General features: G+C 45.0%; 1 protein-coding gene across 1 annotated transcript in view; it reads left to right on the top strand.

Moving 5' to 3' along the window:
• FAM184B (family with sequence similarity 184 member B) overlaps positions 1-27,384 on the top strand; it is a 166,616-nt gene that overhangs the window by 52,743 nt on the left and 86,489 nt on the right. The window contains exons 2-5 of the mRNA XM_059381493.1: positions 14,631-15,383; positions 16,142-16,289; positions 17,475-17,614; positions 18,168-18,374. Coding sequence (XP_059237476.1) covers positions 14,631-15,383; positions 16,142-16,289; positions 17,475-17,614; positions 18,168-18,374 — 1,248 coding nt within the window. The remainder of the gene's footprint in view (positions 1-14,630; positions 15,384-16,141; positions 16,290-17,474; positions 17,615-18,167; positions 18,375-27,384) is intronic.

Below are 27,384 nucleotides of genomic sequence, written 5' to 3'. Positions count from 1 at the left end.
ACATAGAGTTTTATTCCCCATACTCCAAAGGCAGAATCTTGTGCGAAAAGCTTCCTGCAGGGGACATAAAAACTGTAGCTCCCTGAAGTATGCAAACGTCTGCTTTCAGAGTCTGAGGACTCAGCAAATGAATGTAGAAAAAAGCAAATCCCTGCATCCTCTACCGCACCCCACCCAATCCCACCCCATGACTTACACACCAGGCTTTCTGGGGCAAGGCGCCTTAGGAATTTGCGTGATCACCATGCACTGTACAAACAGGACAATCTCAAGTCAACACGGATGCTGGACCCTTAAGGGTCCAAGCCTTACCTGTCCAGCTGCTTGTCACTGTTCTCAACTTTCTGCTAATGCCTCTCCCTGGGAAGGCTCCCCTTGCCTGTCCCCTCCCAGTCCATTCTGTGTCACGCCTTTGTGCTACTTCTGTTCCTGGCACTCCCCCTGCTTGTGTTTTCCTCCCCTTTCTGACCTCCTGACTGACAATGACTCATCTCTTTAAACCCAACTCAAGTATCCTCTGCACTCTGATTCCTTTCTGCTAGGATAAAGAGAGTTGTCATTTATTCAGCAAATATTTGCAGAGTCTGGCACTGTTCTGGAATCTAGTAGTAGACTTGACAAAAATCCCTGCCTACAATTCATTTTCTAGAGAGGGAGACAAATAAACAAATTTTTAAAAAATAACATGTTAAACATATAATATATCAGATGAAGGTGACATGGAGAAAGATAAAGCAGGAAAAGATACGGGCATGGATTTGGAGTAATCAGGGCAGGTATCGCTGACAAGGTGGCATATGAGCAGAAACCCAAAGCCATCTAGATGTCAGATTTGGAGAATGCTAATCCCAGAAAAGGCAACAGTGTATGCAGAGATAAGAGAGAGTGTGCTTGAGATAACTGAGGCATGGCAAGGATTTCAGTGCAGTGGAAAACGGCTAAACCAAAAAGAGGATGAGGTGAGCTCAAAAGGTTATGGAAAACCAGGTCATATAACCCCTTTTTGGCCATTGTAAGGCCTGACTTTTCCTGAGTGTTTGCTGGAAAGCCAAGGGAAGGGATTTTTTTTGTTGTTTTTGTTTTTTAAATATTTTATTTATTTATTTGAGAGAGAGAGTTAGAGAGATTTGAGTGAGAGAGAGCATGAGCAAGGAGAAGGTCAGAGGGAGAAGCAGACTCCCTGTGGAGCTGGGAGCCCGGTGCAGGACTCGATCCCGGGACTCCGGGATCATGACCTGAGCCGAAGGCAGTCATCCAACCAACTGAGCCACCCAGGCGTCCCCCAACGGAAGGTTTTGAGCAGTGGGGGAATATGATTTGGCTGACTTTTAGAGTACTGTAGGAGGAAGGTGGAAGCCAGGATTGGGAGGCCTATGTCATGGTCCAGGTGGGAGATGCTTATGACTCAGGTCAAGAGAAGGATGGGGTGGTGAGAAGTGAACACATTTAGGATTAGCTGATGGAGTGGATGTGGGATATGAGAGTTTTATTTGAACCAGGGATAACTTCAAAAAAAATTTTTAACTGCTATTTTTATTGTTGCAAAATAGAAATAACGTGAATTTTATCATTTTTAAATGTACAGTTTAGTGGCATTTAAGTTCATTCACATTTTGCAACCACCACCATTGTATCTCTAGAATTTGTCCTCTTCCTAAACTGAAGCTCTATACCCTTTAAACAATAACTCCCCATTCCTACACCTCCCCTCAGCCCTTGCAACTACCGTGCTACATTTTAGCTCTAGATTTGACTACTCTAGGTTCCTCATATAAGGAATCACACAATATTTGTCCATTCGTGACTGGTTTATTTCATTTAGCGTAATGTCTTCAGGGTTCATCCTAATCATGACATGTATCAGAATTTCTTTCTTTTTAAGTCTGAATAATATTTCGTTTATGTATATACTACATTTTATTTATCCATTCATCCATTAATGGGCACTTGGGTGGGGTCTCCATCTTTTCACTATTGTGACTTAATGCAATGAACATGGGTACAAATACCTGTTCAAGTATTGAACTTTCAATTCTTTCAATTCTTTCAGAAATGAAATTCCAGGGCGCCTGGGTGGCTCAGTGCGTTAAGCCGCTGCCTTCGGCTCAGGTCATGATCTCAGGGTCCTGGGATCGAGTCCCGCATCGGGCTCTCTGCTCAGCAGGGAGCCTGCTTCCCTCTCTCTCTCTCTCTGCCTGCCTCTCCATCTACTTGTGATTTCTCTCTGTCAAATAAATAAATAAAATCTTTAAAAAAAAAAAAAAAAAGAAAAAAAAAAAGAAATGAAATTCCAAAAATATAATTGCTGGGTCAACTGGTAATTTTATGTTTAATTATTTGGGGAACTATCCTATTGTTTCCTACAGTGGCTACATCATTTTATATTCCCACCAGCCATGCTCAATGGTTCCATTTCTCTACATCTTATCAACACTTGTGTTCTGGTGTTTTTAAGAATAACCATCCTGATGGGTGTGAGGTGGTATCTCATTGTATATTTGACTTGCATTTCCCTAATGATTAGTGATGTTGTGCTGAATATCTTTTCATGTACTTGTTGGTTAACTCCAAAATTTGACCTAAGCAACTGGAAGAAGGGAGTTAGAGAATATTGCATGAAGTGAGATGGAGAATATTGTTGGGAAAACGGGTTTTGAGGGGGGGAAAACAGAACTAAATTTGAGATGCATATTAGATATCCAAGTGGATATCTTGGTAAGCAACGGGACACATGAGTCTAACGTCCAGCCTGGACATGCGAATTTGGGAATCATTAACAAACAAGCATGCATAAAGTCATGAGATTGGATAAAATTTCTAGGGAATGTCTGAAGAGAAGGAAACAGTCTGAGGCCTAAGCAATGGGGAACTTCTACTTGAAGGGTGAGAGATAAGAAAGCCAGATGAGGAGTGGCCAGTGATCAGGAGGAGGGTGGTGTATTCTGGAAGCCAAGAGACTGCTCTGAGGAGGAAATGATTTCTTGTGTCCAAAGCTGCTGAAGAGTTGAACAGTTGGAGACTAAGAACTGGCTATTGTTTTAGCAACATGGAGATCATTAGCAAAATGGTACCGAGTTGTTTTGGTGCGTTGGTCAGGTTGGAAGCCTGACTGGAGAAGGTTCAAGAGAGAAGAGAATGTGGGGAATTAGTGATAAGAGATGTCAAGCAGAGAGAGTCAATTATCATATGGTTTCACTTATTTGTGGAGCGTAACAAATAACATGGAGGACAAGGGGAGTTAGAGAGGAGAAGGGAGTTGAGGGATATTGGAAGGGGAGGGGAACCATGAGAGACTATGGACTCTGAACAACAATCTGAGGGGTTTGAAGGGGTGGGGGCTGGGAGGTTGGGGGAACCAGGTGGTGGGTATTAGAGAGGGCACAGATTGCATGGAGCACTGTGTGTGGTGCAAAAATAATGAATACTGTTACTCTGAAAATAAGTTAAAAAAATTTTTTAAAAAAGAGATGTAAATAAGGCACCTGAGAAGTCTTTATAAAGGAATGCAGAAAAATGGGGGACTGGGATTAAGAAGGATTTTTGTTAATGATAAAAATCACAGCACATTTCTACATGGATAGAAGTGATGAATTAGGAGGGTGCCGGAAGGAAGGGTGAGAGTTCTGGGAGCAGTTCATACTGCTTACTTCGGTGCTTTTCCCTGCTCCCCTGCAGACTGCTAACAAAGTACCTCAGAGCCTCTTAAATGTACTAGTTGGCTTACTAGTCTCTCTTTGGGTTTTCCAGTAATAACACTGTTTTATAAACAACCCTAAAACCTCTGTGGCCTATGACAATAGTGATTTAAAGATTTTTTTTTTTTTTTTTTTGACAGACAGAGATCACAAGTAGGCAGAGAGGCAGGCAGAGAGAGAAAGAGAGAGGAGGAAGCAGGCTCCCTGCTGAGCAGAGAGCCCAATGCGGGCTCCGTCCCAGGACCCTGGCATCGCGACCCCAGCCAAAGGCAGAGGCTTTAACCCAACTGAGCCACCCAGGCGCCCCAATGATAGTGATTTATTTCATGCTCAGATTGGCTGCTGTTGGGCAGCTCTCTGTCGTCTTGGCTGAGCCAGGAGAGTGTCAGGCTTTGAGTTGGGCTCTGGACTGTTCATGTGTCTCTCATCCTGGGAACTGTGGCTACCCTGAATCTACTCTTCTAGTATAGAGGGTAGAAGCACAAGGGGGAAGCCGAAACACAAACACATTTCAAGCCTCTGTTTGCAACAAGTCCACTTAAATTCCATTCACCAAAGCAAGTTATAAGCCAAGCCCAACCGGGAAGAAAAAGCAAATGAGATACACAGACTGGGAGGACCAGGACCAGGAAGGGGATGGAAGGGGGGAAAATTGGACAAATAATCCAATCCTTTTTTTTCTTAATTTAAGATTTTATTTATTTATTTGACAGACAGAGACCACAACCAGGCAGAGAGGCAGACAAAGAGAGAGAGAGGAGGAAGCAGGCTTCCCGTTGAGCAGAGAGCCTGATGCGGGGCTTGATCCCAGGACTCTGGGATCATGACCTGAGCCAAAGGCAGAGGCTTTAACCCACTGAGCCACCCAGGTGCCCCAAATAATACAATCCTAAACAGAATGATTTTATTTCTTCTGTTTTTCCAGCACTTACCACTATGCCTGGTAAATTCTGCAAATGTAGTAAATGCTGCAAAAAATCTTGAAAGGAGATTGTTACCAGCTCTTTTCTAACCATGGTTCTGGTTCTGTTTCCTTTAACTTGGGATCCAGAAGAATTTGGGTTTAAATTCCAGCATTCTCACTTTTTAGCTAGATGGCTTTTGGTAACAATATCAATAATAGTAAAAAGAATAACAGACAGCATTTCTTGAGTGTTTACTGTGAGCTAGGAATGCTGTTAGGGTTTTTGGTTCATTATAATGTGCATTATATGTAATCTGTTCATTATATAACCATATAATGTTCATGAGAATGTCTTTTAGGGTCCAAGCAAATCTACGAGGGAGGCATTGCTTTCTCAGTGTGATAGATGAGGTGACTGAGAATCAGAGAGGTTCAGTCACATACTTGAGGTCACACAGCTAGAAAGAGGTGGAGTTATGATAAAAACCCAGCTCAGTAGGCCCAGTAAAGCCTCCTTGTGAGCATCATCTTATGTCACCCGTGCATGTGGAGTTAGGATGCCCAGTCAGTTTCCTCATCTGCAAAACAGGGCCAGGCATGAGAATGTTCATTTTGTAGACTCATTAGAAGATTAATTAAAAAGTCCTATATCAATTACCTGGCCCAGTGAAGCTGACACTCTGGGCACTCAATAGATCTTCTTTCCTTTCTTCCTTTTTTATTTCATTCCAACTCCAGTGGCCAGACTTGATGGAAAACTTTCTTCAAAATCTCATGCACATAATACATCAATTGTAATTCTGCTAAACCTACAGTTCTCAATTTCTGAGACCTCTAAGACCCTCACAGGCCCTCTGCTGAAACCATTAGCAGTGGATTTCTAAAACCCTTGGGAAGACGTTTGGACGGGTTCAGTACTCTTGGCTGCTGAATTATTCATGTCCCTTGATGGATTGTGAAGCTGGCCTCCTACTGAAGAGGTGGATTTATAAGGGAGGCTCAGCCAGTCCTTTGCTGTTTCGGTTGAGTAGGTGGTGAGTGAAGGAAAGCAAGGCACCAGGCCCAGGGGAAGTGTGGGTCTGTGACAATTCTGCTCGGCAATTGTAGACCGAGAGGGTGGGAGGAGCAGATTGTGTGTCCGAAAGGAGATGTTTCTTCCTGAGGGCAGAGTGTGGGAAGAGAGGAGGAAGAAACATTTAATGAGTACCTACTATGTACCAGACACCTCAGACGTGTAATCCTATTAGATCCTAAAAAAAAAAAAAAAAAAAGGTCTGTTTAGAGGAAAGAAACTGAGGCCCCAAGAAGTTAAAGAACTTGAGCAATTTTTAAAAAAATAAGAGTCAGAAAGCAAAAATATATATACAATATATGTATACAAATATCAGGTTTGTCCAGAAAACCCAAACACAGTCCAGCTGGAATCAGTTCAGGGTTGGCATGGCCTGCTGGGCATCAGAGACCCCAGCTCCTCTTAGCTCACTCTGTTGCCAGCCTTAGGCTCTGGTGTCCACTGCGTGGTCCAAGAGGACTGCTCAGCCATAGAAGGGACTCATCCTGGAAGAAAGGAATAATAGGTCTACTTCTCTCCAGCAGGGCAGAACTTGGTCTCATGGCTGCTGAGGGCTGGAAGGGAAGCTGAGAAATGTGGCCAGCTGCCCATGGAGAAATTAGGGCTTCTATTTTTTTTTAAAGATTTTATTTATTTATTTGATAGACACAGATCACAAGTAGGCAGAGAAGCAGGCAGAGAGAGAGAGGAGGAAGCAGGCTCCCTGCCGAGCAGAGAGCCCAATGCGGGGCTCAATCCCAGAACCCTGGGATCATGACCTGAGCCGAAGGCAGAGGCTTTAACCCACTGAGCCACCCAGGCGCCCCAGGACTTCTATTTTTAAGGATGAAGGAAAGAGCCAGATACTGGGCACACCAGGAATTTCTGCTCTGAGGAGGGTAAGTCTCAGTCCTTCTCACTCCAGAGGACCCAGATAGCTCCATTGCTCCTACCATAATGCCTTTCTTAAGAGAAATGCCATTGCCATCGAGACCTCTGTCCAGCTCAAAGTGCCCTCTAGACAACCATGATAGGAACAGCTGGGTCTTATCAGGTACTTACTGATGTGGGAAACAAAGACAAAAGAAAAATGAAATTTCCTCACTACCCACAGTCCACTGACATGTACTTGAAATAGGCAGAGTGGCATTTCTCTAGGGACTCAGCTGCCTTAATGTTAATACTTTGCTAAGAGCAAAAGGCAATCTCAGCCCAATCCCCAGGATCCTGTAAGACTACTTAAACATATAAAAATTCCTTTGGAAACTTCCTTTATCTCTACTCCCCAAGATACATGTTGGGAATCCTCCCCTAGATATTTGACCCACCAATCTATGTGAAGGGTCTCATGACTAGGGTTTTACTAGGCAGTAATAAATGACCTTTTCCAACCATTACTAGCTCCCTCAAGGTTCAGGAAACCTTTCTTCCAAAATTCCTTAGAGACTTTTGCTATCCCTAACCCCTTCCCAACTCGAAAGTGTATAATCAGCCGCTCCTCTCTATCCTAGCGCAGCTCTTTCTGCCCATAGGTCCTGCCCCCATGCTTTAATAAAACCACCTTTGTGCACCAAAGATGTCTCAAGAATTCTTTCTTGGCCGTCAGCTCCAAACCCCATCTTTCTTACATCACTTACTATAAACCAGGCACTATGCAACAAGTCTTATAACAATATCTCATTTAATCCTTCAGTTACTTATAAAGCAGGAACTTGATTCTCGCCCTTATACAAATGAGGAAACTGAGACCCAGAAAGACAGCACGTGCAAGGTCAGACAGCTAGTAAATACCATCAGGATCCATACATTGAATGACAAATAAGATCTGCGCTCAGGCAGTGGAGACTCCAAGCCTAGTCTTTTCATTGTTAATCTTTGTCTCCTTCCTGTCTGTTCCCACTTTAGGGCCTCTGCTCCTGCCCATCTTCCTTCCTGAATCCTATTCTTTCAATCTCTCACCACCCTGTACAAAGTCTTCCTTCTATTTAACAGTAAACACTCTGAGAATCCGAATCAGGCCAGGTATTTTACTAGGAGCTTGGAACTACGTAATATAGAAAGGGCCTTGTGGAGGGTCCCTGAGGTCCCTACTCCGAAAAAGTTCACATGTGACTTCGACATCTAGCACCCAAGTGTCCATAATGGGACACAAAAGGGCCATTGCAATCAAGTGGTACAAAGTGCGCAGGGAGAAGGATGAATTGGGTAAGTTTCTGTTGTATGCAGGGAAGGGAAAGGACACTTTATACGGGAGGAGACATTCCTTCTACTTTTTCCAGTGGTTCCAAGTAAAATATTTTATGCATCTTTTCCTTTTAAAAAAATTCTTCTCATCTGCCTTTCTGTAGTGCCCCTGCCCGCCTGCTTTGATCCTATTTGCCCATTTACCTGCTCTATCCCTCTTCCCTTCACCAGTAGCTTTGGGGAAGAGTGGCATCCATCCATCTCCTCCCCTTCCCTGCCCTCCATTCTCTCCTTAACTGCATCAGTCTGCTTCAGTCCCAGCACTGCACTAAATCCTACCACCTCATGATTAACAATACAAGTCTTTTTTCCCTGGACGGCAGGTACATTAATTATGCAGTTATTTGGAATCTGGTGTTTCTATGCATTGTCTCATGTAGCTCTCAGGATAACCCTAGGAGTTTGGTGCTGCTGTTAATTTCATTTTGCTGTTAGGAAACTGAGCTCTGGAGAGGTTGAATTACTGCCCAAGGTCAGCAGCAAGGAGGCAGGGAAGCTGGAGTTCCAACCCAGGTTAGCTAGCCCTGGAGCCCAAGCTCTTAAGTATTCCTTCTCTAAAAATCAAGAGACAACACTGTAGGGGAGGAGAGTAGGAATGGGCCAAGAACTGGGGATGTGACCTACAAAATGTGGCAGAGAATTGAATAGCCCCTATGGGAAAAAGGAATAGGGAATGATTATAAGACATATTGATTAAAGTGTGAGCGTGGAGAACACAGATGAAGTTAGGCATCTTTCTTTTTTTCATTCTAACAAGGTCTTTAATGATCCAGATGACCTCAAATCTATACTGATCATGTTTCTTTCTTTTTTTATTTTATTTTCTTGAAGTTTTTCATTTTAGTTCCAGTTAGTTATCAAATAGTGTTATATTAGTTTCAGGTTGCAGGTGTACAATATAGTGATTCAGAGGTTGGGAATCTTAAGGATCAGGTGGGAGTATTTGACAAGGGTTGAGGTGGTTGGGTTGATTTGCTATTTTGAGTACCAAGGATGTGAGGCTGAAGATGAGATAGGCAGGGGGTTTAAGGATGTCATTAAGAAGAAGTTGAAAACCTTAAGAAACTCTTAATCTCAGAAAACAAACTGAGGGTTGCCGGCAGGTGGGGGGTAGGGAGAAAGTGGTGGGGTTATGAACAGTGGGGAAGGTACGTGCTATGGTGAGTGCTGTGAAGTGTGTAAACCTGGTGATTCACAGACCTGTACCGCTGGGGATAATAATACATTATATGTTAATAAAGAAATTTAAAAATTTTTTTAAAAAGAAGGTAGTTGAGATGATTGGCCATCAGATTAAAAAGGGCAGTGGGGAAGGCATGGAGTTAAGATAAAAACAGACTATTGGACCAGGAGAACAAAGAAATATCAAGTTCAGAAAAAAAACTTGCAAGAGTGAGGAAGTGGAGAGGGTAGAAAAAGAAGAGGATGTCTTGAAAGTAGGCAAGATGTCCCAGTAGAGTCACCACAGGAGTTCCCAACTGTGAAAATTCATACATGTCTCCATGTTGCATAGGAAGACAAAGTGAGGCATTTGAAAGTTCTCAAAATTCTTTGAATTAGTTTTTTCACACAAAATGGCACTTTCTTCTCCTCCTGGGAGAGTATACTCTTCCTCCATCTCTTCACTAGGATTCTGTATTAACTATGAAGACGTCAGGTTTTTTTTAAGGCCAAGCTTTGGGATTTCAATCATAAGCAAAGAGCAGACCTCAAGTTTATTGGCAAGAATGGAAAAGGAAAATATGTTTGCTTCATAACAGTGAAATAATAAAAAAAAAAGTGGAGAAACAACTCAATGTCTATCAGTAAGAAACAGAAAAAGAAATTATAACACAACCATACAATAGCATATAAAGCAGCCAAAAACAAAAATGAGGCATCTCTTTATGTACAGAATTACAGTCTTCAAGATCTACTGCTAAGTAAAACAAACAAACAAACAAAAAAAAACCACGATCTAGATGAACATGTATGAGTATTACAAGTAGGTGAGGAATATAATATGATATGAAATATAAAATAACAACGTACTTTCTTGTTTGTGCACACACCATCCTTGGAGTATCTTTCTGGGCAAGGGTGTCAGGGAAAGGGAGGTGAGTCTGGCACTTGTTGAAAGCCACGAACCCTGTAGCCAGATCTCAGCCGAGCAGAACAATTGGAGCAGACCCTTGCTGGGGGGGATTATTTGGAGACTTTTAATTGCGAGAAACCATGAGTAAATATACATATGCCAAAGGGCCCTCAGACATTGTGTGCCCACCCACAGTGTGATACCATCTCCACTACCTCTGATCTTGTGTTAATTCAAGGGTATGCATGTGGGGAGAGTTTTCACAAGACAGAGAAGACTCACATGAGCAAATGCTGGAAAGAGATATAGACCTTAAAACCCAGGGCACAGTGGTTTTACTCAAAGGGGTGGAACATTTGGGTTCTTTCTTTATTGAGTGCTTTTGTGGCACTGTGATTCAACTAAGTTTTCTGTTCTTCAGGTATACTTGAATGTTGGAACTCCATTCTCCCAGATCACCACCAACACCAGTAGTTAATTTTATCCTTCATGGAATCAGCATGCCAAATTTCATGGAATAAACTTTTTGAGGATGTTTTGTTCTTTATCATGAAAACCTCATTTGTGTTCAGATTTACTCATGGTGCAAGCTTGACTCTTCTGAAAAGAACCTTTGTCAAGTTGGGTTTTAGGTGTACAGAAAGAGTTAACATAGCAGGCCCCAGACAGCATATGCCTAGAGTGGTCAGCTTGGAAAGTGGCCCTCAGTTAGCATCTGGGAACTTGGATCTTCAGAGGGTTCGCACCACCCAAATTGTTAAGAGTGACTCACTATGCCTAAATTGTTTATGCAAACTATGTGATTTATGCTGAGCACCTGTTCTCCTACTGGGGGTTTGCAATTTTGGTATTGCCAATAGAAGTTGCCTACTTGACTAGCCCTCTCTAAAAACCTTGCTGAGTCTTTAAACAGCTATTTGATAAACAATAGTTCACAAATATTGCTACAACTCCTTGAGAGGGAAATTCAGCAAGTCCTGTGTGATTGTACTGGGAGAGGACTTGCTGGGGGAGGACTCTTGGAAGCTTGAGCCTAGTTTCCTCCAGACCTCTCCCTGTTCATCTTTTCCCTCTGTCAAGTTTACTTTGTATCCTTTCCCTATAATCATAATGATCCCATGACTATGTACTGAGTCTCCTGAGTTTTCCTAGGGTAATGGTAGCTATTGGAACAGAAAACTACCAAGACTTCAGAGGTCCAACACAATAGTTTATTTCTTGTGTATAGAAAGATCAGTGCCAGTGTTCCTGGTGGGTGGATGACCTTCTAGTCAGTCATCAAGGACCCAGATGCCTTACATCTTGTATTCTACCTTCTTCTAAAGCCTCTGAGTCTTGTCTGGTAAGTTTGCAGATAAGAAAAAGAGACTGTGGAAAATACATCCCCCTTTATTAACCCTCCCTGTCACCTTAACCCCAATGTTGGCCCCAAAATGACATCACTACCTCTGGCTGTATTCCTTTGGCAATTACTAGGCATATGGTCGCATGTAGATACAAGAGGGCTACGAAAGGTGATGTCTGCTCAGTGGCTATTCTGCTATAGCAAGTCTGTGGAAAGAAAGCATAAATTCTTGATGACCTGCTGTAGAATCATAATGATCTACTTATTATGAAATTACGGTGCCCTCAACTTTCTTTCCCCCAAGTGCTATGAGACAGCACACAGAAGTCATATTGTTCTTGCCCATAATCAGGTTGACATGTAAAAGGGAACAGGTCACCCCAAGTTCAAGTAGGTAAGGCTAACTTTTCCGGGGAAGTTTTCTTTCCTTTTAGACCCCTTCTTCTGTGTTTCCATAGTAACTGGTGCTGATCCCGGTCACAGCACTTATCACAAGGTTTTGAAACCTTACAGATTCTTGTCTGACTCACCCATTAAATTAAAACATTTCTGAGGTCACAACTTTCAGTTGTCTTATTGACCAGCATGTTCTTTGCCCTTCACAGAACCTGGCACTTCCAAGAAGTGCAGTAAATGCATAAAGGAATAAATGGTTGAATGGTACAGTGAGATGCAGTGTTGTACCATGCTGTGAGCATGTGCTTCAGAGTTAGTCAAAGTTTCTTATCTCTTGTGACCTTGCAAAACTTACTAAACTTCTCTCAACTTCAAATTTTCATTCTTAGAATGGGAGGACAATACCAACTTTACAACATTGCTCTGAGGATTTTCTGAGATTCCAAATGTGTATGTACCACCTAGCCTTGTGCTAGGCACATAGTAAACTCTGGAAAAATAGTATTTATTATTAACACAAACGACAACCAGTGGGATACCGGTTTCAGCACTCACTTACTCTAGACCCAATCTTAGATGCAAGCCAGGAGAAGCCATAGAAACCAAAGGTGGCCAAATCATGTGCAAGGATGATGAGAAAGAAGAGTTGTGGGGAAAGCAGCTTTATTTCATAGGGGTGGGGGGTCTTCCTGGGAGGGAGACCTTCCTTCCTTTGGTCTTCCTGGGAGGGAGGTCTTCCTTTCCTTATTCTTGCCATCAGAGAGTGTTAGATTCACAATTCTTAAGGCAGTGCTTACTCTCCCAAGAATTCACAAGATGTCAAGCCCATCTCATACCTTTACAACTACATCATTCAAGACAGAGCTCTGATTCCCTCTTCTTTCAGTCATCCATTTAAGGAATATTTTTAGAGTATCCACCTTGAGCCGGGCACTGGGGATGAACAGTATTGAACAAAGAAGACCGAGCTCCCCTCTCATGGAGCCTTCATTTTAGGGAGGGAGACAGACAACCCATCAATAGTTGGATCGCATGTAGACCGTGAAAATAAGACTTTCGGCAGCATCATGGATATAAGGTTCCTCTTTCTCAAGTTGTGCAGTCTCAAGGTAAACTGCTATTAAATGCATCACGAATGTCAGCCCTAGTGGTGCCATTTGGCCTTCTTCAACAACTGCTTCACAATTACACACACACACACACACACACACACACACACAAAAGTTAAGGGTCTGTAAGTGTGAAGTTGTGTGGCGGGGACTTTTCGGAAGGATGTTTTTAACCTCAGCGCCCAAGGGAGCTAACAGGGAGCGCTTGGCCCCGACTCTTGCTCACCTTCACCAGCCCAGCTCCTCTTCAGTCATCTTCAATGAGTTCAACATCCCATGTGGGGACCACACAGCTCCTTGATTTCTCAGTCTCTTGACCCCTTCTCATCCAGTGACCTCCTCTACTTTCACCATACCTCTGACCTTGTCAACACCAAAAACCTATTCCTGCTCTCTCCTTCCAGATTGTTGGCTCTAGGAAATACCTCTGCTGCCTTGTCCCTCTCTCCACAATCACCATGTAAAACCCCACCCCGAGATGACCTACCCCTCTTCTTTTTTTTTCCCTGAACTCACTCAGCTAAACATGGCAAAAGAGAGTCCAGAGCAGAGAACTAACTGCAAATTCAAAGCCTTTAATGTTGCCTTGTATTTTACAGTTCCCTTCCCCCAAACTAGTTCACAACTTGTCCCTCCTCAAACCTCCCACACTTCCCACTTCCCTTCCAGCTCAGCACACTGTCCGTGAACAGCCTTCCCTCCATGCTCCCTGAGAGCATAGAAGCCACCTTCTCGCCTCTGCCAGGTGAGCTCTGCCAGTCTCCTGTCTTACGTTCTTTATGCCTCCGCCCAGCTTTTCCTTCCCTCCTGCACCTGTGGGGTGGGGGGTGGCATATGCAGATAGACTCTGGACTCTCCTCAAGCAAACAACAGAAACAACAAAACTATTCTGATTCCGTATGCCCTTCATCTTTAGCTCAGGCTTCCTCCTCTGAGCTCCAGAAATTTCTGTCTGCTCTGATGCCCCAGGAGACAAGTTTAATTTGTCTAGTACAGAATTCTTTATTTTCTTCCCCATGCCTGTCCTACCTACAGCTCCCCCCCCCCCTTCCAGTAAACACCTACCTGTTGCTCAGGCTGGTTGCTCGGCCCCACCACACTCCCATCTTCCTGCATTCTCTTCTCTGGGGTAACAAAGTGTCCCTATTCTGGTTCCTGAAGTTATGGAGAAACAGTCTTACACCTTGGATACCTTTCTAGGTTGTCGAGTGTTGTTATCACAAAGGAGTGTTGTATTTTATCAGATGCTTTTCCTGTGTCTGTTGACACATCCTGCGCTTTTGTCTTTTTTTCTGTTCGTATGGTATATTCCATGAACTGATTTTTAGATGTTTAATCAACTTCACATTCCTGGGGTAAATCCCACTTGATCATGGTATATAATCATTTTATATGTTGCAGAATTCTATTTTCTGTTATTTTGCTGGGGTTTTTTTTGGAGGCGTTTTTTTTTTTTTGTTCCAAATTGTTCTTCCCACCCCGCCCCCCTAAACTAGAGTTATTAAGCCCTTTGCTGGATTCCCTTGGCACTCCGGAGGCCCTCTAGGGATCTCTGCCACAGATCCCCTCTGTGGCCTTTATGTGCCCCTCACTTGACTTCTGCCATGCTCCTGTCCCACTTCCCTGCTTCCTCGCGGGTTTCTCTTGGGGACAATTTCTATCAAACCACTTCCACACCTGTCCTCTTCTCAGATGCGGCTGGTGGAGACCCGCCCCAGGTATGGCCGCGGAGGAGGAGCAGCTCCGGTCACGTGGCCCCTCACAGTCCCTCCCACTCCTCACACTAACCGAGCTCCGTGGATTCTCCTGCAGGTGATTTACGCCCTCAACACGCGCCAGGATGAGGCGGAGGCCAGCATGGAGGCGCTGCGCGAGGCCCACCAGGAGGAACTGCAGAGTGCGGTGGCGGAGACCAAGGCCAGGCTCCTGCAGGAACAGGGCCGCGCGGAGGAGGAGGCCCTGCTTCAGCGCATCGAGGCCCTGGAGAGCGCGCTGGAACTGCAGAAGAGGCTGACGCAGGAGGCGCTGGCGCAGTCGGCCACGTGCAGGCTGGAGACCAAAGAAAGGGAGCTGAGGGTAGAGGCTGAGCACGCCGAGCGGGTCCTCAGCCTCTCCAAGGAGATGCTGGAGCTCAAGGCTGACTACGAGAAGAGGCTCAGGCACCTGACAAGCCACGAGGCGCCCCAGTGGGGCCGACTTTCCCAGGAGGGCCCAGACCCCAAGGGAGAGCCAGGCCACGGCCACGAGATGCGGGAAGTCCTGCTGGAGGTAGAGCGGCTGCGCGTGGAAAACCAGCAGCTGAGCAAGGACTATGCCCGGAAGGCAGAGGAGCTGCAGGCCACCTACGAGCGGGACACCGAGGCCATCCGACAGGCCATGCAGCAGTCGGTGAGCGAGGCCCTGTGGCAGTGGCAGGAGAAAGAGACAGAGCTCCGCAGGAACTTCCAGGTCCAGGAGTCGGCTCTGCAGGCCCAGGTCAGGAAGCTCGAAGGAGATCTGGAGCACAGAGGTCGCAAGATAAGTGACCTGAAGAAGTACGCCCAGAAGCTAAAGGAGAGGACACAGGTAAAGCAGGGTCTCTTGCTAGCTGTCCAATGGGATCATAAACACGGTCCCTAATTTTAATACCTGCTCTGTGTGGGGCACTGTGCAAGGCACTTGACTCTCACCCAAGTGACTCTTATTTCCCTTGAGGTCAACGACATTCTGTCAGCAAATATTTATGGAATTTCTACTGTGTACCAGACCCGGGGCAACAGGTAGGGGACACATGGCAAGCTGCACTGGGTCCCGGACCTCAGAGAGCTTCAACAGTTAAAGTTAACAGAGACGATCATTTTGGTCTAGAAATGGAGAGGCTTAAAGACTAATCTTGTTAGGCACACAGCTGGCGTAAGTTTCTTAACTGACGCCAGCCTCATTCTAAAGCCCTGCTCATTCCCTAACAGTTTACCTGTCCTGAAATCCTGGGACTTGGCTTTCACGGCAAGCCAGACCATTGACAAGATAGACCACGGACAAACCCCCCACACTCATAGAGCCCCATCTCTGAAAGTTGCAGCCGCTACTATTCTTAGTAATCCTTGAGCACTTTTTCGGTCCCAGGCACTTTATCTCATTTAATCCTCACGACCGAAATGTTAAATAACGTGCCCAAAGGCACACAGCCCATCAGGATGAGTAGGGATTGGGTGAACATGAGCCCCTGAATTCCAAAGACAAGAGCGGCTGCTGTGCACTGACCCACCTTTCAGATCTGTGCACACTGTGCGTCTCCACTGCAAACTGTCCCCAGGGCAATGAGACCCTTTCTGTTTGTTTAGGACCTGGATGTGCAGCTCAAGGAGGCTCGGCAGGAGAACTCAGAGCTGAAAACCACTGCAAAAAAACTTGGGGAGAAGCTGGCTGTTGCCAAAGACAGACTGATGCTGCAGGAGTGTCACGTGACCCAGAAAAGCAGTGAGAAGCACTGTGAGAGCTTTTTGTTTGTTTGTGGTTTTTTTGTTTTTGTTTTTCTTAACAGAGAGAAGGGCCGCTGCCAGGTGGGCTGTACCCTGAAACTGTTGAGGGAGCAGAGCGAGGGTGGGCTGCTTCATCTGACCCCTGGTGGGCAAGCTCAACCCAGGCAGGGTGCTCAACCCAGGCAGGGCACAGGTGAGCTGCCACAGTGTGGAGAGCTAAAAGGTATGGTGCAGCAGGACCCCTTGCCCCCCGAAATCTCTTCACCAGATCCACCGCATGCTTGAACGGCTCAGCACTGTCTTCTCCACGCTGAAGCAACAATTCATATTTTTCCCATCATTTCACAGTGATGTTACTGGGTCTCCCCAGTAGTACTGTGAGTGGGCGTGGTCAGTGTCTCCCATGATGCAAATGAAGAAACGAGCCTGAGGAAGGGTAGGTGGCTAGCTCAAGGCCATGGGTCATGATAGAACAAGTGTATCTGAGCAAATCTGACTCCAGAGTGCCTTCCTCTGAAGGAGGAGACTCCTTCATCAGCAAGTTCTTAAATACTACAGTGTGATCAGCTTGATCCTAGGAGATATAGAAAAGTCACAAAACATGAGCTCTGCCCCCAGGGAGCTTATAGGACAGTGACTTTATAGTCTGGAACACCGTTTGGTATCATGCGGTGGCCCAGGCACCAGGGGAGTGAAACATTCTGGAAAGAAGTCACTGTGGGCTGGAAAGATGTGGAGGAGGAGAGGTTTGAATTGGAACCAGAAGTGTGTGGAAGAGTTTGTGCAGTGTTTTCAAAAGTGGGGCAGAGATACCTCCTAAGAATATGCGAAGAAAACAATGAGCATTTCTAGTTATATTTATTTTTTGTTTTATCTTTTACATTTAAATCTTTCGAATGTATATATATGCAGGAACATGCTCAGTGGTTTTTTTCAACGTATGGAAAGCATGATCAAAACATTTTGACGATGATTAGTTTAATAAGCTAGAACAGGGCAGCTGTTTGAACTCAAGATGCTGCTTGAGCAAAGACAACAATCACCACTTTGATTGTGCTTGAGAGCTAGAAGGCCATAGAGCAGCAAGTCCACTGGAGAGTGGGGGTAGAAGAGTTGAATAGCAGAATGGGTACCTGACTGCAGAAGACCTTGAACACAAGGGCATTTTAAATGATGTTGAAACATATACTTGCAGATGACATGAAGACGGAGCTAGTTTCAGAGAAGGAAGTCCTAGGAAAGGTGAATGACCTGGAAGGCTGCAGTCTCCATCCTCAGCAGGAACCAGACTTCCCCAAGGAGTGTCCGTGCACCAAAGGAGGCCCAGAGGCACAGGTAGTGTCTGCCCCAGCCCTGGGAATGCAGAAGTCACAGGAAGCTTTGCTGGAATGAGCTTCGGGTAGAGGCCAGTTCCCAACTGTGACAGAGCCACTTGGCACCAGCAGGTCCCATGGTTTTAGGGGTGGACACGTGGGTGTGAAGTTCCAGCTAACTTCCTGCCATTTGAAGTTAGGAGACTAAGAATATAGCAGAATTCTCCCCACTCTTTTCGCTGGTTCCTGGGAAACTAGAAACCTGCATAGGACTTCCACCATCTGTTCCCCAATCAAAACAAACAAAGAATTCTTTAGACACCACTGGAGTGGGCTGGAATATCCAATCCCATGACCGTAGGTACATGTTTCCAAAGAGTTTTTTGCTGATGGTGGATAAAGCAAAGGCGGTTACAAATATCAGATCTATAATCCTATGAACTTTATGGCCCCTGCTGCTACGAGCAGTAAAACCGGTGTGTAAATGTTGTAAACTCTGTACCAAAGAGAAACGGTGATGCCCTGCTCCTCACCCTACACTGGCAGGTTTACAAGGCCCTTTCTCTTGTTTATAGACCAAGAAAGAGGCAAGTATTGAGATGGAATATATGAAGCAACAATATGAAGAAGACCTTCGCAAAATCAAACATCAGACAGAAGAGGAGAAGAAACATCTCAAAGACCAGCTAGTGAAGCGACTAGAAGACTTAGTGAAGAAGCACACGCTAGAAATCAAGTCCGTTCGCTCGTCGGTGGAGGCCGAGAGGAGGAAGCTGCAGAAGGTGGGATCCCCTTCCATAAACTCTGTTCAGATTCTTTCTCCTCTCCTCTCCCTCCCTCTTTTTCTCTAGTATTTCTCCTTCCCTTCCTCAGACACTTACTGAGCTCCTGCTGTCTGCACATCTCAGTTATTTGTCTGACCAAGGGAGTGGAGGGTCTTTGGAGGAGAAGGAGACACCCCAAAGGCTGGGAGCAGGTAGGGCCTAGAGTCATTGACATGAGGTAGAATTGTATCCTCTGAGCGCTGAACTGAGGGCATTCAAGTCTCCTCAGCAAAACCAGACAGACATTACATGAAGAAAGCTCTCTGGCCCTAGCCGACTGCCTGGATCCAAATCCGAGCATTGCCACCCTCCAGCGTGGGGAGGCCCATGAGGTACTGAGCACTGGCCCCTCAGAGGGAAAGCTGGCTTGACTGAGGTTCCTCATTTATAAAGCAGATGATGTTAATAGCACTTCCTGAAGTAGCTGTGAGGATTAAATGAGGGAATCCGTGTGAAAACACAAAGCATAGTGTGTGCCTGGGGCATAATAGGTAGATGCAGGTGATTAATCAGTGGCTTGCCAATGTGAAAGAAGATTCTTGCCCTCTGGGTCCTGTTCCAACTTCCCACCAAAGGGGGCAGCTTTCTGCTGAGAAGGAATGCAGAGCCTCGTCTCCACATGTCTGTTGGGAAAAGCAAGTAACATCTGTGGTGTTTTAGGGAAAGAACGGATTGTAAATCAGTAATATTATGAACACAGCCTCTTTATCGTGCGAGAGCCTGCGTTATCAGCTTTGACTCTTTGCTGAAAGATGGTCATATAGACCTGAGGAATGCAGTGTTGTGCCCTGGTGAGGACCTGGTTATGGGTACTCCATAAATGGATGTGTTGGGTAAATAAACGAACTCATAAAAGACCCAAAATGGTTGTGGTCTACGAAGTTGTGGTGCATCCACTAGCTGTATGACTTAACCTCTCCGAAACATGATTTCTAAAGTAAGGATACTTTGAGGGCTTGTTCTGTGGATTCCTTATGGTATTATATAAAAACTCTTAGTTCAGTGCACAGCTTGCGGTAAAAATTCGATAAACAGTGACTATGATTACTTACTGTGTGCATGGGGTAACATCATGTGTGTTAATATTGGTTAGTGCCTACTATACTTTTTTTTCTAATTTTTAATTTTTGGGGTGTGCCCACTATAATTCGTAAAGCACTTTATTCTTAGGAACATATTGAATCTTCCAAACAGGGTTACAAAATGGGTGTTCATATTTCATTTTTTAAAATTTTTTAAATATTTTATTTATTTATTTGAAAGAGCAAGAAAGCACACAGGAGCTGGGGGAGGCACAGAGGGAGAGGGAGAAGCAGACTCCCCACTGAGCTGGGAGTCCTATGTGGGGTTCGATCCCAGGACCCCAGGATCCTGACTGGAGCCAAAGGCAGTCGCTCAACCAACTGAGCCACCAGGCATCCCAACAGGTGTTTGTATTTTAGAGATAAGAAAACAGAGACTGAAAGATGTTATGTATCAACTCACACAGACAGGGAGTGCTGGAGTTAGCATAAAAACCTGATAGTCTGAGTCCAGAGCCCATGGTTCCCACCCCTGCGCTGGGCAGGAAGCAGCTGTGTACAAAGGATTTTCCTCCCTCCTCCCGTGAGCTGCGAGGGGTCACACAAATCCAGTCCTCAGACAAACAGCTGAACACTCTTTCTATCCAGAGCCACAGTCAGTGGGAAGAACAGTGGCTCTCCCAGAGCGACAGGTTACCCTGGTAACCTATTAGACAAGCCTGACTCTGACTGTAGAAATCTCATTGCGGCTTTAATCAAGGGGCATGAGTCCATATGGGAAATGAATCACATAGAAATAAATTGTGTTCCTCTCCTGGTTTGGGGTGGGAGTGTGCTTCCCCCGCCTTTTTTAAGGACCCTTTAGACCATTTACAGGGAATGTAATTATCACAAAGTCTGCCATCTTGCTGTTTTTGTTACATCTGTTCTCTTTTTACTTCTTTTTCTATTCTTCATTTATTGAATTTATTTCTTATATTTCCTTTTTTAATCTTCACTAATGACTTATTAGCCATTTTTCCTTTTTTGTCTCTGGGAAGGGTGCTCTTGTCGTTGCTGTAGGATTTACAACATGTGTCTTTAATTTATCTATTCTACACCAAATACTATTTTACATCCCGTGTATATATTACTTCACTGTACAAACCTTACAACAATACATCTCCATTTATCCCTTCCTGGCCTTTGTGTAGTTGCTGTCATATGTTTTACATCACACATGTTACTAACTCAACAGTGCATTGCTTTTCTATTCCTTTGAAAAGCCAGTTATTTTTTAGGGAAAAGTTTTAAATGAGAAAAGAAATATTTCTTATATAATTTTTATTTTTATATTATAATGTTATAGTTATCCTTTCCCATTTCCCATTTCTACAGTCTTTGTTGTTTTGGCCTGAAGAATTCCCTTTCACATTTCTTGTGGTATAAGTCCATTTACAGCAAATTCTCTCTGTTTTTATATATCTGAAAAAATGTCTTTATTTTGCCTTTATTTTTGCTAGATGTAGAATACTAAGTTTACAGAGGTTTTTTTTTTTTTTTTTTCCTTTCAAAAGAAAAAGATGTCATTCAGCACTTTTTGGGTTGCATTTTCTTATCACGAAAGCTTGGCAGCCCCTCTTATTCTCCCGCATATAGTAAGTCTTTTGTTCTCTGACTGCTTTGAGTTTCTCTTTGTCACTGGTTTCCACACCTTGATTATGGTATGCTATGTATGATTTTTTTGTATATATGTTTTTCTGCTTGGGGTTCATTGAATGACCTGATCTGTGGATTTATAAACACATTGTTTTTCCAGTTTGGAAATTTTAAGGCCATTTTCTCCTTAGACCTCTCCTCCTTCTGATATTGTCCTCCAAGTCCCTGAAGCTCTGGTCATTTATTTTTAGTCTTCTTGTCTCTCTGTGCTTCAGTTTGGAAAGTTTCTCTTCCTGTATCTTCAAGTTCATTCATCTTTTTTTCTTTTTGCGCATCCTGCAGTTTTTTAAGCTTATTTGGTTTATTTTTTCATCTCCGAAATTCCATTTGATCCTCTTTTATAATCTCCCCTTTTCTCCTCATTCTATTTTTTTTTCTTTTAAATTCTTGGGTATGTTTGTAATTGCTCTTTTAGCATCCTCATCAGGCATTTGTTTTTTTCCACCTATGGTTGAGTCTTCTCCTGGTTATGAGTCCCATTTTCCTGCTTCTTTGGATATATAGTAATGTTTTATTGGATGCTGGGCATTAAGAGTGTTAACTTTGAAAGACTGCATTTTGTTAGCACCCTTTCTTGAGTGCTGAATTTTGTTTGGGCCAGCAGGTAAATTACTTGTGAATCAGCTTCATCTTTGCCAGACTTATTCTTTTTATTGTTAAAAGATACCATTTTCTAGACTTTTTAAAAACTTAGTTAGGATGAGTTTAGAGTAGCGTTTGCTCTGGTACCACCTTAACTTTACTACTGAAGTGTGAGACTTCGTGGGGTCTAATGCCAAATGTACTGACTAATACTGGTGTTACTATGATTGCTGATGGTGACTCTAAGTGACATTTTTTAGTTCCTACTCATTGACTCTTGCTGCTGTACCACCAACTTTATTATAAATACATTCCAAATAGTAATGTTTCTTCTCAAAACAGGTTAACATATTTTCTTTAAAAACATGGAGTTCAGGTGATGACGTAAGGTTGGCCACAGTGAGAACCACCTGGTGATTGGCCACATGAGCAAGACCAAGCAGAGAGCCCCCTGGTGAGTGGCTGGGGTGCAGTGATATGCTTAGGAGGCATTGGATGAACGGTGGCTGTTAGAAAAGCCCAGTACCCAACAGCTATGACTGGGGTACTCTTCAGGGTTCTCCGTTCCTGCTAATGGCAGCTTCTCTCCGACTGGTCTTGCCCCATTCTCTCGCCCACACCTTTCAGTCCACTTCATGTACGCTTCTCCTTTTCTGCCCCTCTGACGTCCCATGAGTCCTTATACCGGCACTCAGCAGGGCTGGTCAGACCACCCAGTTACTCAGTCCCATTTGGCAGAAAGGTAGGGGGCTCTGGGAATCACAGTTCAATAGACCCTCACCCAGTCGGGCAGAGCCCCTCTAGCCCTCTGGAATCATAACCTGACTCAGCACAGGGAAGTCAGTGGCATGTCCTGAGGGTCCCCTAGGCATTTTTCTGAGCTGGAGCCTTGTGTCCAGGGTCAGCACAGGAGAAACTAGTCCTCTAGACACATGGCGTGGTGGGAGCACACCAATCCCACAGAGCAGAGTGAGACATTCTCCCAGAAATATAGCTAATGGGGACATCTCTGAACCAACTCAGCATGGAGCCAACAAGTCCCCAGGATGCTAGGCTGACCAAGAGACACCCTCCTGGAAGCCCTCCAAAGCAACAGCACAGGACAGTTGAGACTTCTGGCTGGGCCAACCAAGAGCCCTTTGACCAGGAGTCCACTGACCCAGATCATCACTAGACAGCAAAGTCCCCTAGACATCCAGACGATGGGGACTTCTCCAAACCAGCTCAGCTAGGATTAACAAGTCCACAAGACAGAGGGCCCACCAGGAGTCTTCCAACTGGCAGCCCTCAACCCAGAAGAACACAGGGCAATTAAGTCCTCTTAGACATCTGGTTAACCAGGAGCCCAGTGACCTAGCTCAACACAAGATGAACTAAACCCCCAGATATCCAGTCAACTACAAATTTTCCGACTCACATCAGTACAAGATGAACCAGTACCCCAGACCCTGGGCCAATGGGGAGTTCCCTAAACCAAGTTAGCACAGGGCTATCGAGTCCCCCAGACACTGGACCCACCAGGAACCCACCAACCCAGTTCAGCACAGGGCATACTAATCCCCCAGACCCTTGGCTGATGACCATCCCTTTGATGAGGGTGAGCCCAGGGCCACCAAGGCCCCTGAATACCTGGTCAATGGGGAATTCTCCAAGCCAACTCAGCAGTGTGCTCATTGGGTACTCTGATACCAAAAGCCTTCGACCCAGCTCACCATTGCACAAAAATGTTGCCTGGATACTGGGATAACTGAGAGCTCTCCAGCTCAGCAGAGCACAGGGCAATCAAGTCTTCCATCTGGGCAAACCAGGAGTCCTTCAACCAGGAGCCAACTGACCCTGATCAGCCACAAGATAATCAAGTCCCCTGGACCTTCCACCAATGAGGAATTCTCTGAACCAACTTAGCAAGGCAATGGACTCCCCCAGACACTGGGCTCACCAGGAGCCCACCAACCCAGTTCTGGCAGAGCAAACTAATCCCCTGGATACTGGCTGGTAACAAGCACTTTGACCCATATCAGCTCAAGGCAAGCCAGTCCTCTGGAACCCTGGCCAGTGGGGAATTCTCTAAACCAACTCAGCATAGGACTAATGAGCCCAGGACAGTAATCCTATTGGGTGTCCTTATACCAAAAGCCTTCTGACTCAGCTCAGCATGGTGCAAAAAAGTTGCCCGGACACTGGGCCAACCGGGAGCCCTCCACCTCAGCAGAGCACAGGGAAATTGAATCTTCCACCCAGGCCAGCTAGGAGCCTGCTGACCCAGATCAGCACTAGGCAACTAAGTCCCTTGGACCTCTGGCTAATGGAGTATTCTCTGAAACAATTCAACATAGGGTTAAGGAGTCCCCTCAGGACAGTGGGCACCCTGGGTACCTTTGTACTACAAGTTCTCTGATCCAGCTCAACATAGGATAAACAAGTTGTCTGGACACTAGACCAACTAGGAGCTCTCCAGCTCGGAACCCTCAACCCAGCAAAGCACAGGCCAACCAGACAACTGAATCCACTAGATATACTAGGCCAACCAGGAGCCCTAACACTGCTCATCATAGGGTGAACTCATCCCAGGACATCCAGCTGACCCCAAGCTTTCTGACCCAGATCAGCACAAGGCAAACAAGTCCCCCAGACCCTTCATTAGGGGTGAATTCTCTGAACCAACTTAGCACAAGGCTATGGAGTTGCCTAGACACTGGGTCCACCGGGATTCCACTGACCCAATTCAGCACAGAGCAAACTAATTCCCTGAACACTTCTCTGATGGGCAATTCTCTGAATCAACTTAGTACAGGGCAAAGAGTCCCCAAGAGAGCAGACGGGGTGCTCTTGGACCAAGAGTACTCTGATCCCACTTAGAATGGGGCAAATGAATTCCCCAGATATCTGATGGACTAGGAGCCCTCTAGCCAGTAGTCATCCCACCCAGCTCAGCACAGGGCAAACGAATTCCCCAGACACACTGCAGACCGGAAGCTTTCTTACCAGTAAGCAAAGGGCAAATGAGTCCCCTGTCCACCCAGACACCTGCAATCCCACTGACAGAGTTCGGCATAGAGCAAGGTGAGTCTCCCAGACACCACCATTTGGGAGCCTTCCAGCTGCAAGCCCTAAAACTTGGCTTAGTTCGGGGCAATGAGCTCCCATATATCCAAATGACTGGGAGACCTTTGACCTAGCTCAACACAGAATAAATGAGGGCCAGGGACACCCAGGCAATTCTCCAACCCCACTCAGCACTGGATAAGCAAGTCCCTTGGACAATCAACTGAACGCAAATCCTCCTATCAGGAACCCTCCAACCCAGCTCACCACAGGGCAAAAGAGTCCCCTGGATATCTGACCAACTGGGAGCCCTGCCACTCCAGCTCAGCAAGAGATGAATGAGTCTATGAGGCACACAACAGGCCAGGAATTCTACCCAGCTCAGCAGAGGGCCAAAGATTCCCTTGGATGCCTAGCTGACCAAGGGCTTAGCACAGGGAAAATGAGTCCCTGGGACATCTGTCTTCCAGGGGAAGAGCCAGGACAGAGGCTATCTGTGAAGGTAGTGGTTCCTCCCCCTGTTAGAAGCTGGCTTCCAAATGTCACTGAGTTGTGGCCAAATGCCGAGGCCTGACCAGTGCTTGGAACCACTCAGACTGCAGTCCCCATGTTAGGTCACTGTGTAGAGATACTGGTGAGCCATGGCCCTCAGCCCTCTGGCCTGGAACCAACTCCACCCTGGTGTCCTGGTGGCACATCATTTGAGGGACCTTCATCTTTTGAGAAGTTCTCTTTGGAAGGAGCGAAAGACACCTTGCCTTAAATGAGAGAGAAAGTGAAAAGAGCTGCCCCTGGAAATGAAACACATCAGTAAATCTTTGACAGCATTCAACAGAAAGTCTGGATTTATGAAAGAAGCTTTTAATACAAGGAGGGAAAGGAATAAATCTCCCTTTCAGAAAGTGTCTGAGCTAAAATATCTGATTTTAACGTGTGAAGAAGAAAACCAAAGATTGAGAAATCTTTTCTATCACTTGGTGTCACAAGAATTAAAGAACACCTTGCCTGAGAGCCAGGCCTCCCTGGACACAGCCTGAGACAAAGAGGAGGCTGAGAGGAATTTCCAGAGGACACCCAGGCCAGCATGGAAGAATCATCAGCTGAACTTCTCCAGGCTCACAACAGGTGTTCCCACCTGGAGGGGGAGTGAAGGCCTTACAAGAACAGGCTAACCAGTGGGTTCAGAGGCAGGCCAGTGTCTGGGAGCTGGAGAACTTCATCAGCAACACTCATGGCTTCCTGGAAGTGTTGGCCCATGTAAATGGTGATGTCCCCACCCATGCCACCCAGGAGGGCAAAGAAAAGGAGCTGACATGGATTGGGGGTCACATCCTGGAGTGGGAGGTGACACAAATTTCAGGATTTATAGGAACTTTAAATAATTTAAAATAATCATTTAAAAATAATTATTTTATTTTGTGTTTTTTTATTATGTTATGTTAGTCACCATACAGTACATAATTAGTTTATGATGTAGTGTTCCAAGATTCATTGTTTATGTATAAAACCCAGTACTCCATGCAATACATGCCCTACTTAATACCCACCACCAGGCTCACCATCCCTCCACCCCCTTCCCCTCCAAAACTCTGTTTTTTTCTCTGAATCCAGAGTCTCTCATGGTTCATCTCCCCCTCCAATTTCCCTCCCTTCACTTTTCCCTTCGTTCTCCTAATGACTTCTGTTATTCCTTATGTTCTACAAGTAAGTAAAATCATATGATAATTGGCTTTCTCTGCTTGACTTATTTCACTCAGCATAATCTTCTCCAGTCCTATCCATGTTGATGAAAAAGCTGGGTATTCATCCCTTCTGATGGCTGAGTAATATTCCATTGTATATATGGACCACATCTTCTTTATCCATTCATCTGTTGAAAGGCATCTTGGCTCTTTCTACAGTTTGGCTATTGTGGACATTGCTGCTATGGACATTGGGGTACATATGGCCCCTCTTTTCACTACATCTGTATCTCTGGGGTAAATACCCAGTAGTGCAATTGCTGGGTCATTGGGTAGCTCTATTTTTAATTTTTTGAAGAATCTCCACACTGTTTTCAAAGTGGCACCAACTGGCATTCCCACCAACACCGTAAGAGGGTTCCCTTTTCTCCACACCCTCTCCAACATTTGTTGTTACTTGCCTTGTTAATTTTTGTCATCCTAACTGGTGTAAGGTGGTATCTCAATGTGGCTTTGATTTGAATTTCCCTGATGGTTAATGAACATTTTTCATGTGTCTGTTATTCATTTGTATGTCTTCTTTGGAGAAGTTCGTGTCTTCTGGCCATTTTTTGACTTATCTGTTTTTTGGGTATTGAGTTTGAGAAGTTCTTTATAGATCTTGGGTATCAGCCCTTTGTCTATAGTGTCATTTGCGAATATCTTCTCCCATTCTGTGAGTTGCCTCTTTGTTTTGTTGATTGTTTCCTTTGCTGTGCAGAAGCTTTTGATCTTGATGAAGTCCCAAAAGTTCATTTTCACTTTTTTTCCCCTTGCCTTTGGAGATGTGTCTTGAAAGAAGCTGCTGTGGCCAGCGTTGAAGAGGTTACCGCCTATGTTCTCCTCTAGGATTTTGATGGATTCCTGTCTCACATTGAGTTCTTTCATCCATTTTGAGTT

This window comes from Mustela nigripes, chromosome 1 (assembly GCF_022355385.1).
Source record: "Mustela nigripes isolate SB6536 chromosome 1, MUSNIG.SB6536, whole genome shotgun sequence".
Taxonomy (NCBI): domain Eukaryota; kingdom Metazoa; phylum Chordata; class Mammalia; order Carnivora; family Mustelidae; genus Mustela; species Mustela nigripes.
Note: the sequence above shows the minus strand (reverse complement) of the source record. Positions and strands in the feature narration are given on the sequence as shown.